At 40.3% G+C, this 13,411-nt stretch overlaps 2 protein-coding genes across 4 annotated transcripts in view; both read right to left on the bottom strand.

Moving 5' to 3' along the window:
• fam53b (family with sequence similarity 53 member B) overlaps positions 1 to 11,118 on the bottom strand; it is a 17,415-nt gene extending 6,297 nt beyond the window's left edge. Inside the window, exons 1-3 of one of the 2 annotated variants that reach the window (XM_016468361.1) lie at positions 10,900 to 11,118; positions 3,669 to 3,864; positions 2,733 to 2,787 (exon numbers count right to left, since the gene is read on the bottom strand). In XM_016468361.1, the coding sequence (XP_016323847.1) occupies positions 2,733 to 2,787; positions 3,669 to 3,755 (142 nt within the window). In that variant the 5' untranslated portion in view covers positions 3,756 to 3,864; positions 10,900 to 11,118. Of the gene's footprint in view, positions 1 to 2,732; positions 2,788 to 3,668; positions 3,865 to 8,953; positions 9,202 to 10,899 lie in introns of those variants that run through there. The other variant, XM_016468362.1, reaches the window with a different exon arrangement.
• A 231-nt stretch (positions 11,119 to 11,349) lies between these two features.
• Positions 11,350 to 13,411, bottom strand: part of hpdl (4-hydroxyphenylpyruvate dioxygenase-like) — a 5,274-nt gene continuing 3,212 nt past the window's right edge. Inside the window, exon 4 of one of the 2 annotated variants that reach the window (XM_016468360.1) lies at positions 11,350 to 12,714. In XM_016468360.1, coding sequence (XP_016323846.1) covers positions 12,454 to 12,714 — 261 coding nt within the window. In that variant the 3' untranslated portion in view covers positions 11,350 to 12,453. The remainder of the gene's footprint in view (positions 12,715 to 13,411) is intronic. The other variant, XM_016468359.1, reaches the window with a different exon arrangement.

Raw genomic sequence — 13,411 nt, 5'->3', positions numbered from 1 at the left:
ACAGCTGTTCCCTCACCACAGTGCAACAGTGAAAAGGGACCCCTTTCAAACAGTGTCGTGTTCCGAACGTTGTTTAAGCGACATACACTGGTATTGCGGTATCTTAAAAATTCATATCATAACAAAAATAAACGGTATTCGGTATGAACCGGTATACCGCCCAGCACTATTTGCTGTGTAAATCAGACGTACTTACTGAAAAATGCAAATTCATTCTCTGCCAGCAGGAGGTGCTTTAAAGCGGCAGGAAAAAGAGGTTTCCCCGGTAACGGCTGTAAAGCAGCGCTGAGCTCACAAACGCTGAAAAATTGCACAAACGCATGAAAGATGACATGAAAATGACATCAAATTTTTTCTAAAGATAGACTTCCTTCAGAAATACAGTGATATAAAAACACCTGCACCTCGTTTTGATTTTTAAACATGCAGTACGTGCTCATGTTTATTCAACCAAGCCTTTTGGAAAATCCGTCAGTTTTGATATTGTGGCGAGCACCACAAATAAATAAATGTATGGGAAACACATCCCACAGCACAACCACCTGAGCCACCTGAAAACTTCAGTCTACTCATCACCTTAACTTTAACTGCGTTTGTAGCCGGTGCCATAGCCAGACTGATAAACAAACACAGACCGGAAGTTAACTTCGGACAGGCGCGTGCACCCGATGAAACCGTCTATATAAAGCTTGAAGCATCAGAATCGGTATCGGCCGATCACCATGACAAGAAATCGGTACTCAGTATCGGCTGCAAAAATCCTGATCGGAGCATCCCTACTACATACTCAATCTATACTCACACTCTATACTACATACTCACACTCTATACTACATAATCTATACTCACACGCTATACTAAATCTATAATCATACTCTATACTACATACTCGCACTCTATAATACATACTCAATCTATACTTCCACGCTATACTACATACACTCAATATTACATAATCTATACTCACACTCTATACTAAAAACTCATACTATACACTTATACTCTACGGTGTCTAAGTTCGCTCTACTACACATACTGCAGCATGCGTAACTGGGTATCGTTCAAAAATATACCGATACCTTGACTTCAATACCGGTTCCTGAACGATACTTTTTTTTATACCAATTTTCTGAAATTCGTTTGAACAAGATTACATTACCTAAAAAAAAAAAACAATCTCCTGAGCCACTGCACAAAGAAACAAAAAAGCACAAAGGAACAACATGAAACCAACACAACAAATCAGTGCAAATAGTTTGAATAAAGTTCAAATAGTTTTCAGTTTCCACATCTTTTAGGCTACTTTTACACTAGTGCGTTTTCGTTTTAAAAAGCATAGCTTAGAATCATAATTTCTATTAATTTTCCACTGATTTACTGATGAGCATTAGCTGCTTCCAGCGCTCTCAGTCTGTTTTCTGCGATCGCCGTTCTGACTCAGAGGAAACTCATGTCAATCATATTACGCGTTCATATCCCGCCCTGTCTCTGATGACGAGCGTTCTGTGCATAAGAAACCCAGAAAAACTTGATCTAGGCACATCAACCATGCTGCATGCTTATTGGCTCACTGACGTTGACGAGATGAACCCCTTAGGTATCAAAATGTGGTAGCGAACGACAAGACATTTTTTGATACTCAATGGTATCGAGGCAATTCGGTCGGTGCCTAAAAAGTATTCGAACTCGATACCCAGCCCTACCCATTCCCTATATGAGGACATGAACCACATCTCCAGAGCTGCTAGACTCAGATCATGAGATTTTGAACATTTCATCTGACAAAAGCACAGAAACTCAAAGGTCTTCATGACAACCCGTCAAAATAAGAGTTCGGTTTAACTTGAAATTGTGACAGAAATATATTACTACTGCACAGTATAATGTACTTCTCAAAGTAATAGTTGTAGTAGTAATAATAATAATAAATGTTAAAATTAAAAGGAATTGTTACATTTGATGACATTTTAAAAGATTAAATTGTTAATGCTTTGCTCACCACTTGTTTTTGATAATAAATATGTATCAATGCATAAATCCAGAAAAATTAAAACGGACAACACAGTATTTCTGAAAAAATAAAACATTCCATCTGGCCATATTATCGTAACAATTTAATGAAATATTAAGTTGTTAAAGTTTTATATATGCAATTGATTAGAAATGCTTTTAGATTATTTAAATTAAAACCGAGTCCAGAAAAAATTCCACAAAAATGTAAGTTCTAATGGCATCTAAGTGTGCACATTACAGTACGCATCTGCTTAATCACCGTTATAATTACGAGGGGGTCCCTGGCCCTGATGATGTCCAGGGATTGTTCAGATGGCAGCGTGTGGCTCAGGTTCACACCCAGCGGATCAGAATAGCAGCATTTTTCTCAAAAGCAGAAATCCTCTGGCTGTGGGCACACAGCACAAAACCCTATTGATCAGTCAACTCTGTTTATTCCACTCAAAGACTAGCTCTGTTTTCTGAGAGGAGTCGTTCTGGAGACAAACAGTATCAGAACAAACATCGAGCTGCTCACACACGTTCAGCTCGGAGACGCTCGCACCTGTGGCGTCTGAAACTAGGCCTCGTGGGTACCAGCTAAATGAGCAGATGTTGAGGGCAGCACACTTTCTATTTCGCTCTTTCATGGAGGTGAAGACACGCTGATCCAATCAGTGAAGGGAACAGAAAGATGTTTGATCGTTATGAAGTCAACTTTGCGGTGTATTTGTACTTACCCATGATTCCAAAGGAGAAGAGGGCCGTCCCCTGGCTCATGGTCGGCGGCTCATGCTGTAGAAACACACAGATGGATCAGATGAGCGTCCTACACAAGCACACCGGGGACAGGAAACCCCTCCATGTGCCTTCTAACTAGTGCACATCATGTAAACCACAACTAAAGCTCGCTAGAGCGCACATGCAGCGAGGATCCTCTGTCTGACAGATTATCAGTCTGATCGACTCAAACACGCCAAACAAAACGTTCGAGTACAGCTTCACAACGACAGGGTGTCTATACAGAAAACAAAGTCATTTCTGGGTTACTACAAGTCATAAAATTACTAGTGCTGTCAAGCAATTAAACGTTTTAACCTAATCAACTATATGAATGCTGATTGATTAATCAATATGTAATATGCATTGCTAAGAACTTCATTTGGACAACTTTAAAGATGATTTTCTCAATATTTAGATTTTTTTGCACCCTCAGATTCCAGATTTTCAAATAGTTGTATCTCAGCCAAATATTGTCCTATCCTAACAAACCATACATCAATGGAAAGATTATTTATTCAGCTTTCAGATGATGTATAAATCTCAATTTTGAAAAATTGACACTTAAGACTGGTTTTGTGCTCCAGGGTCACATATAACTGCATTCTAACAGTCAGCCGTCCTGCATCAGGTTCATCAGAAACTGCATCAGTGTAAGATGATGGACAGGTCTGGACGGGGTATTTCAATGTGTTATTTTTTCCAAAATTAATCCAACAATTTAACCTGTCAAACCTACAGCCATGCTAATGAGAATTATTACAAGCCTGACCGTCATGGATCTGATTAAACAGAATGTGCTTGGATCTGGAGCAGAATCCTAAGCTCAGCACTGATAATTAGGGAGTAAATTATGCATGACGCCTCTAATGTGAAGCGCTAATGTGAAGTCTTACCAGCTGCAGAGACTCTGTGGATGCTACATCATCGACGGCCTTCTTTTCCAGTGTTTTAGTGTGAATAATCACCGTGGCAACACACATGTTTGCCACAGTCCATTCCAGTGCAGGACAGTTCTAGTGAAGCTCATCATTGGAGTGCCGCGCTGATCCGATCCGATCACTCCCACATCAGTACCAAACGCTCTTCAGCCTGGACACAGAACAGGACACAAAACCATCTTTGGATGAAGCAGAAATGCTTTTGAAATCCCCTTCAGGGAACAATATTATCTCGATGAATTACAAAGTTGGATTACGATCTTTGAGCGAGAAAGTCAGATTGAAATTTTTATAGCAGTGCACTCTTTAGTTTTATGATATGCATGACATTGAGAAGTCTTATGACATCGGAGTTTAAAAAAGAAGAAAAAAAACCTAACCTAAACCGAGCCGGGTGCATGAATAAAAGCATTATAAACTACTAGAAACCACTGTAGAGCCGTGTCCGGAACCGAGGTCATGTGATTTCTTCCTCCGGGACAGGCCGAAAATAAGTGTGGCCTCACGGTTATCAAAACACACGGCTGCCTCGCTCCTGGAGGAACTGTAGAGCCATCTAGAGCCGCTGATGGGAGCCAGATGTGAGTTTAGAGCTTCACATCAACATCTCAGAGTCTCTGAACGCTGACAATCAGATCACTAGATTTCTAAAGTCTCCGAGATCTGTTTATGGATCTGACAGTTGGACGAGCTACATTTCTACAAAGTGCATCTTATGGTATATTTTTAGCATGAAAAGAAAGAAAAAAACTAAACAGAGCAGGGCTGATTATAACCGGTATGTACTAGAACCGAATCATAATGCAGATTTCGGTGCCATGCAGGAGCGCTCGATTGAAATATTTGCCCTCTGGTTCTCCAAAACGGACGTAAGAAGCGTCATCACCGGCACCGCACGTGAAAAATAATTTCCAGACTGAGAAAATGCACGTGAACTCAAGTCGGAAAACTCTAATAATACAAATCCAACACATAGGTAACGAGAGTGTCCATGTTGTTTTCACATTCCGACTTAAAGCACAACTCGGGAAATGAGAGCATCCGAGGAGCGCGTGAATGCAGTAATTACACTTGCTCTGATGGCAGCAGCTTCCGTTAACTAAGCTAAACATGCTTAAATTAAAATGCCTAAAGCTAAACCTCCCTTGTATTCACATTTCAAAACATCATAACCTTTTTACTCCACAACACCAGTCAAATGCTTCCTTCTGTGATCTGATGCGGCTTCTTGTCATGAGGCAGAAAATATGTTCCATAGGCTACTTTAAAAAGAATACATCGATTAGCAATGGATTATAAATATACTTAATTATTATGAAAATACCAGAGATGGCTTGAACAACACAGATAAACTATATTGTCGCAGTCGAGTGTTTATTGTCTTTGTTTTATCATTCAAAACGTTTATATGTTCGGTTTACTCAGTTACAGCTATAACAGCCATGCCTTTGTCCATATTAGGGATTTCCTGGAGGGTCATGAGTTCCGCTACTTCTGTGACTGGATATGTGGATTTTCTGTGCGAGGGCGCCCTCTGCTGTCCAGTATGAGTGCTAATGGCCAATCCCTCATTTTTTTTCGGAATTTTTATTTATTTATTTTTTAACAAGTATCGGTTCAGGCACCGAAACTGTTTTTAAAAGTATCGATTTGGCACCGGTATCGAAAAAAACCCCAAATGATACCCAACCCTACATCCAGCCCAATAAACGTGATAAAAATAGATAAAAAGATGAATTGATAAAACTGTTAAATGTGTTATAATTTGTAGGAACACAATTGGCCAGCTATTAATTTGATTATAATTCTATATTAAATCATAATACACAAATCAAAACAATCATTAAAAAAAAAAAAAGGTGCATAAAAATTGTGCTACAGGCTGAAAGCCCTTTACATCAAACATGCCTGATATTAATTTTTCGTCTGAGCCGCTGAGCAAACAGACATGCGTGTGGCGTGTGGTGACGCTGGGTGTCTGATATCTCCACACTCACGGGACGCTCAGCCAGCGATAAGCTCTATCTGAAGGGCGAGACTGACTTCAGCCAGCGGATACGTGACTCGACGTTCAGAGAGCACCACACTTCCTCCGAGCCACAGACTTCAGACTAAAGCAACTCCTGTCACCATCTCCTCACCAAACTTGCAGCACTTTCACTCACAGGAGGAGCAGGAGAAACGTCACATCATCATCATTATCTTCTGAGAGGGCAATGCTGGAAACATTTACACGCGTGCACATTAGGGCTGGGTAAAAAATATCGATATCTCGATATTAATCGACTCATTGGAACATTGAAGGGCACTTCCCATCCAATAAATCAAAATAAGCATTGTGCTTTGGTACTTTTACAATGTCACGTCACATTTACCTCAGAAAAACATATTCGGTGACCATAAACTCATTCATCATTATATGCACCATATAATATATTCATTATAATTTTTACTGTTCTTCAGTGTTTAATTTATGTTTGAATAAATCCATCAAGTTATGACAGCCACCATTTAATGTTTATATATAAAAAAACGAATTGAAGTAGAAATATTAATATGTAACTGTAACTTTATTGTAAAAACTTCATTAATTTTAACCTTCAATATTATAGTAATGTTGTACCAACTGACTCTCATGTATATTTTTACAGCATTAGTTGAGATTTTTTTTCCTTGAGAAAATTTGGCATGCACTGTACCTGATATATATCCAAAATAATCGATATTGAATCAAATCGCAAGCTTGTGAATGAGAATCGAATCCAATCGTGAAATTTGTGTCAAAACCCAGCCCTAGTGAACATTAATGGTTCAAAAAGCTGCAAAACAGAGCAATGTCTAACTCATACAGATGGGAATAAGACTTATTTATTAAAACGTATTCCATTTTTAGGATTTTTATGACAGAATTCACATGAGAAAAACACGTTAGATTCCTCTCTGAAAGTATGCGAGCCGCAGGCATCGTTCTCCCGCAGACGACTGGTTTCTGACACGCTAATGACTTTCCCCTGGTGCAAATTATAGTGACGGAGCTTCAGAGAGACACACAGCCCCAAAAACATGACGAGACAATCACACAGTGAAGCTCTTTTCACAGCACCGGCGGTGAGGGAAAGACCCAGAGATCCAGGAAAGTTTATCACTATGAAAACATGGAGCGTTACGTGCAGACGCAGAGGGAACGCGGTCCTTTCCGAGTGTGTTTTGGGTGAACTTTCTGCTGCTGAACACACCCAGGAGCTCTAACGTTACACACGCTCCCAGAGCTCACACGGCTGCCAACTCATTCTGAACATAACTCTTCTCAAAAGCAAAAGCGTGAATAGAAAAACCCCTCCAGAAAAGGGCAGAACCACAGCTCTCCATTCAACACAGCGTCCTCGAGGGCCAATCAATTAGTCATGTGAGCTCGCTGCAAGCTGACGCTCCTCGCGCTTCGGGCCAAACCAAACTAAACTAGCAAGAGAAGCGCGGCCGCGGGCCGTTTACGAGGTCGGCCAAGTCTGTGGCAACAGAAACATCACAGATCCTATTGTGAAACACATGTAGAAGAAATGAACTCCAACCACACAGTGAGTGAGAGCCAAGAGTTTCAAACTCCAGTTTATAACACCGCCAGCGAGCTGCCAAAGCCTTTCGGTCAGCTTACACAATAGCAGCATAAAGGACGAGGAAAGGGAAAGAATGCTCCCCGAACGCTTTCATGGGTCTCAGCAGCCCGGCCGCTTAACATAAACACAAAGACACACGCAGCATCTCTTCACTCACGTTCACTCGACTCCACAGCAAACGTGAAGCTTCGATAAACCAGTTTATTTTACTGTAAGCTCATCTGGAAACGGGCCGTTTCACAGAGCGCTTGTTAAATTGTTACCAGGCAATAACCCACATTTGCACAGAGACGCACAAAGCCAGCATTCATGCGCTCGCCACAAACCGACAGATCGCAAACACACGCTAACCTGCTTAGAAACTCATAACGTTCACAATTTATGTGTACAATGCAGCTTTTAAATGGTGAATTCACCCAAAAATGAGTGTGTGATGCTGGTGTTTCAAACACAAATTGAGAAGTTTAGCAGAAAGTTCACGACGCTCTTTTCCGTGGAATGGACGTGAATGGGTTGGATGCTCTAAAAATTATTTTTTTTAAAAAGCACCATAAAGTATCAAAACATTAGTCCATATGACACATGAAAACCTGCTCCGTTTGAAGGCTGAAACATGAGAGATGCAATGAAGGGGATGATTTTTAGTAAGCAACATAACTAAATTTCAGTCGGTTTCTCAGAAAAAGCATTGTGTGAATTCAGAAGACTTGGAATATGGATGATTTTTTTTGGCATTTTTGGGGGTCAGAGCGTCTGTCTTCACCTATTTTCAATGCATGACAAACGGGCGAACAAACCATTTAAAACTGAAACCTTATTTCACAGTTTTACTTGAGCTTTAACACAATCATCAGTACGGACTGTGCTCGTCACGGATTTCTTGGCCAATCTCCGGTGATTCATGATCTCTTACGAAGCACTTCCCTCTCAGAGCCTGATGTCAACATGCTGTAAAAATATGGAACTGCTAATAACTGAAAGTCAGCGAGCTCATAAAAACAATCTTGTGATTCATTATGGGAACTTCCACTGTGGTGCGCGCGTTTACGGCCGCTTGTTACGTGACCTCGTTATCAAAACACAACTGCGGCATGACAAAGACACAATCGGAGGCCTGAAGTCCAAAGGCCTTTCTGCTGATCAAACTCAAGACAGCGATCAGCGTCACGTCACTCAGCGCAGATCTATCCGAGACGAACGCACAGATACACAAGCATAAATGAAGGGATTTAAACACAAGTGTCTAAATGTGCACACCTTCGGTTAAGTAAATGTCAAAATCAGCCTCTTTTATTTCAAAGGAACAGTCAAACCTGTTCTGCATTCTCTGTCTGATGTCTAACAATGACAATATGACATCTATCACCCAGATACACCCAGCTATTCACTACAAACATTAACCGAAACAATTCCCTTCAGTAGGAAATGAATTAGCCCTGGGAAATGTTGCTCTGCTTCTCGAGTACACAAACACGGCTCTGTAAACACAGCCAGTCAACACTTTTCAATAAGCTGAACCTCATCTGACCGCTCTGGTGAGAACAGAGTCACCGTGAAACACACTGCAGGCGCTGCACAGTTCAGCGGAAAATGACGGCTGGAGGTGAGAAACAAACACATTCATACCAGCGACTGGAGGAAAAACTGGCTTCCCCAGGAACAGATTGTGTTGCATGTCGCAACACTTCACTGCATCACACGCAGCAGCTCACTGCAAAACAAGCGGCGGCGCATGATTCTTCAGACACCTGGGCAGAGACTGGGTTTCCCATCTGCTGATCAGCGAGAAGTGAAAATCCTTTATTTGCATACGGCCTGATCACAGCTAACGAGCTGGTATTGTGCTGATAACTAGATAAACACAATCTGCTAGAAACTCTAGAGCTGCTCTTATTCTGATTAGACTCTGCTGCTGCTTTAGTTCACACATCATCACTCGGTACTCAAGTTACCTCTAATAGTACTCAACACAATATACAATACTACAATATTAAAACACACGCAACCCTTCAATTATAGAGAATACTCTAAAATACTGCATATTCTAAAATACTAAATACTCTGAAAATACTCAATGCTCTTAAAATACTGAATGTTAAAACACAGAGTACTCTAAAAATACCGAAAACGCTAAAATACCACTTACTCTTAAAATACTGAATACTCAAAAAACCCTGCATAGCAAAGTCTTAAAATGCTGTCTAAAATACTGAATATCCAAAAATACGGCATACTCAAATACACTCTAAAATAAGTATTACTCGACGATAACGAAAACTCTAAAATTACTGATTACTCCTGAAATACTGAGTGCTATAAAATACTAAATACTCTTAAAATACTGCGTGCTGTTAATGCTGAATACTTGTAAAATAACAAATACTCTAAAATCCTAAATACTCTTAAAATACTGCGTGCTGTTAATGCTGAATACTTGTAAAATAACAAATACTCTAAAATCCTAAATACTCTTAAAATACTGCGTGCTGTTAATGCTGAATACTTGTAAAATAACAAATACTCTAAAATCCTAAATACTCTTAAAATACTGCGTGCTGTTAATGCTGAATACTTGTAAAATAACAAATACTCTAAAATCCTAAATACTCTTAAAATACTGCGTGCTGTTAATGCTGAATACTTGTAAAATAACGAATACTCTAAAATACTAAATACTCTTAAAATACAGATACTCTTCAAATACTTGGTACTCAAAAACACTGAATACTCTTAAAATACTGAATGTTAAAACACTGAGTACTCTAAAAATATAGAATATGCTAAAATACTACATACTCTTAAAATACTGAATACTCAAAAAACCCTGCAGTCTTAAAATGCGGAATAACCAAAAATACAGCATACTCAAATACACTCAATACTGAAAACGCTAAAATTACTGAATACTCCTGAAATACGGAGCACTGTAAAATACTGAGTGCTATAAAATACTAAATATTCTTAAAATACTGAGTATTCTAAAACGCAGCATACTCTAAAATACACTCTAGAATATTGAATACTCAAAAAAAATACTGCATAGGCCTAATCTTAAAATACTGAATACTCCTAAAATACTAAGTATTCTAAATGACTGGATATTCTTAAAATACGTCATACTAAAAATACTACACTCTTAAAATACACCCTAAAATAAAGCATACTCCAAATTACTGCATACTGAATATACTACGTACTTTAGAAAGACAGAATACTCCTAAAATACTAAATTACTCTAAAAACATGGAATAACTCATCAGCAAGTAGTTTTCAGCTCGTGTCGGAAGTTTATTGAGAGTTTTCAGTTCCCAGTTCCAGTTGAACAGACTTTCTGCTTTAACTTTGATCGCGTGTTGGAACGTTTACTTGTAACGATCACCGCGCGTTGGCGTTTCTGAGCGACTTTAATTCGGTGTCCATGTGAGCGTTCCTCCGCGCCACGGTAACAAAAGCTACTAAACTCCGCGAGCGTCGCGGGAAACTCTCTCACTCACGCACAGCGACGCACGCGAGCCCGCGTTACTGTAACGAAATATACTGCGGTTTGATCCGTGTTCTGACTGTATACTCACGGGCCAGCGAGCGGCGCGTCTCCTCGCGCGGGACGGATCGGTAAACACGGCCGTTCAGATCATCTTCATCCCCGCTCATCTCGCGGCTGCTCCCGGTCACACACAGCGGCAGCCGCGGGGGGACACGGAACCCACATTCAGCACAAAACACTCACAACACGCACTCTAAACACCTTCAACTGAGCGAAAACAAAATACAAACTCATTTAAAACACCAGTTATGAATCCTGACGACGATACAGGCGTTTCTGATGAATACTTCAGTTTGAAATGAAGCGGCGTCACCCCCGCGACTGAATGGACTCGCCCAACACCGCACACAATACAACGCATCACAACACAAACACAAGTTCAGTTCATCTATGATAAACTGCTCAATTAATTCAATGAGTTCACACTAAAACTACAACATCTGTCTAATGAAAGAAGGGAAAACAGCATGGTCCTTTAATAAATTGCTAGTAGACACATACAATATACTCTGACTCTTTAATCAACATGAACAGATATTGATATATGGATGCATAGTGGGTCTTATAACTGGTAAAACTCAATTTCACTGGTCCTGCAGTGTGATAAATTAATTCTGACACTCATTGGCTTTTATGATAATTAATTATGTCCAGTCCTGATCACAGGTTTATGGACAGAATACTCAGAATCTGGTGTCTAAATAGTCTTCCTTATTGATAAATCATCTCTAATAGCCCAAAGAAAGATCTGAATAGAATAAAACACACAAACGTGTTGAATAAAAGGGGAAATGCTGCTCATTATGTAGGTTCCACTGTTGTTTGGAGGGTCGAAGGCTGATAATGAAGCTGACTGAGTTGAGTTTTTGGAAAGTTCCACACTTACGCTTTAAGGTATTCTAGTCTTTGGTGTTACTGGGTTTGGGTTTGTTGTGGAAAAACATCCCTGAAGGACCGGAAACTGATCTGAGCTGCCGAGATCTGACTCCATCTACAGGAACATCTGGAAACTGCTGCAGGTGAAGATCAGAGCCAACGTACAGAAGAGACTGAGAAGAAATATTGGTGAAGAGAAACTAATGCAGCATGACAGACACGTTTAAATGTGAAGTGAACTCAAGCATTGTGTGTCTGCTTTAAGTAAACCAGCTGTCAGTGAAAAACAGACTGATGGCGGCTTATACAGCTAGAGTTACAGCACACTGTCAGAGCGGGGCTAGTTGTCACACTCCGTAGGTTTAGATTTTCTCTAGCAGTGGTTTTGTATGTGGGTTTCAAACACCTCAAACTGGTCCTAATGGCAATTAAACATGATCACATGTGAGGAGACAAAAAGAACAGATCGGCATCATAATGTTGATTTATCTGACAGAAACACACAGGTCAACAGTACCGCTATATTGTCAAAATTAAATGTTTTCGAGTGAAAATACAGTACAATGTATTACAGTACAGGTTTAGACATCACTGAATAATACACCATGTGCATTAGAAGTGCCCTGAAGACTCTTACAGTCCAACATCTAATCCTGAACAGAGGACAGACTCAAACCAGTTCTCAATCGCACTGCAGTCACTGAATCTAAAGCCGAGTCGTCCTCATGTGTTTATATATATAGATCACAGTCTCTGTCAGTGTTGTTGCTGATGTCAGCTCGGTGTGCTCTGCTTGTTTTCGCGCTCCGTCTCGTGACGCTCTGCGTTCTCCATGTAGGCCTGCACGGATCTCCAGAGCGCACGGATGTTCCCCTCGCCGAAGCCTGTGGCGCCTCTGCGCTCGATCAGCTCCAGAAAGAAGGTGTCCTCTCCGAAAATAGGCTTGGTGAACACCTGGAGCAGATACCTGTGAGAGCAGGAGAGACCGTGTGTGTGTCAGGCTCAATGCAGAAAACCATTTTCAAATCCTGTTCCTTCCTCCGCTGCCTCCAGTGAAAAGTGCATCTGCTGTTGTCTCTCATATGTGTTTAGAGCTGTTTAAACGCTGCTTGATCTGTGCAGATTTCCCTCCTGATTCACACCAGAACACTTTTTCACTGGAGGAAGCGTTATTATGGATTATGAGTTAAAAAGGTCTTAGTGCTGGATTTGTTTCAGCTTTTGTCTTCTCCAGATGTTAACTGATGGACTGGAGTGCTGTGGATTACTTGTGGATTATTGTGATGTTTTTATCAGCTGTTTGGACTCTAATTCTGACGGCACCCATTCACTGCAGAGCATCCATTGCTGAGACACTGATGCAATGCTACATTTCTACAAACCTGATGAAGAAACACACTCATCCTGATCTGGGATGAACTGAGAGTGAGGATATTTTCAGCACGTTCACTTCTGGCTGAACTACTCATATTGCAGAATATGTGTCCCTGGAGCACAAAATCAGTCTTAAGTCGCTGGGGTATATTTGTAGCAATAGCCAACAATACATTGTATGGGTCAAAATTATAGATTTTTCTTTTATGCCAAAAATCATTAGGATATTAAGTAAAGATCATGTTCCATGAAGATATTTTGTAAATTTCCTACCGTAAATATATCAAAAC

This window comes from Sinocyclocheilus anshuiensis, unplaced genomic scaffold (genome assembly GCF_001515605.1).
Source record: "Sinocyclocheilus anshuiensis isolate Anshui unplaced genomic scaffold, SAMN03320099.WGS_v1.1 scaffold652, whole genome shotgun sequence".
NCBI classification, from domain to species: domain Eukaryota; kingdom Metazoa; phylum Chordata; class Actinopteri; order Cypriniformes; family Cyprinidae; genus Sinocyclocheilus; species Sinocyclocheilus anshuiensis.
Note: the sequence above shows the minus strand (reverse complement) of the source record. Positions and strands in the feature narration are given on the sequence as shown.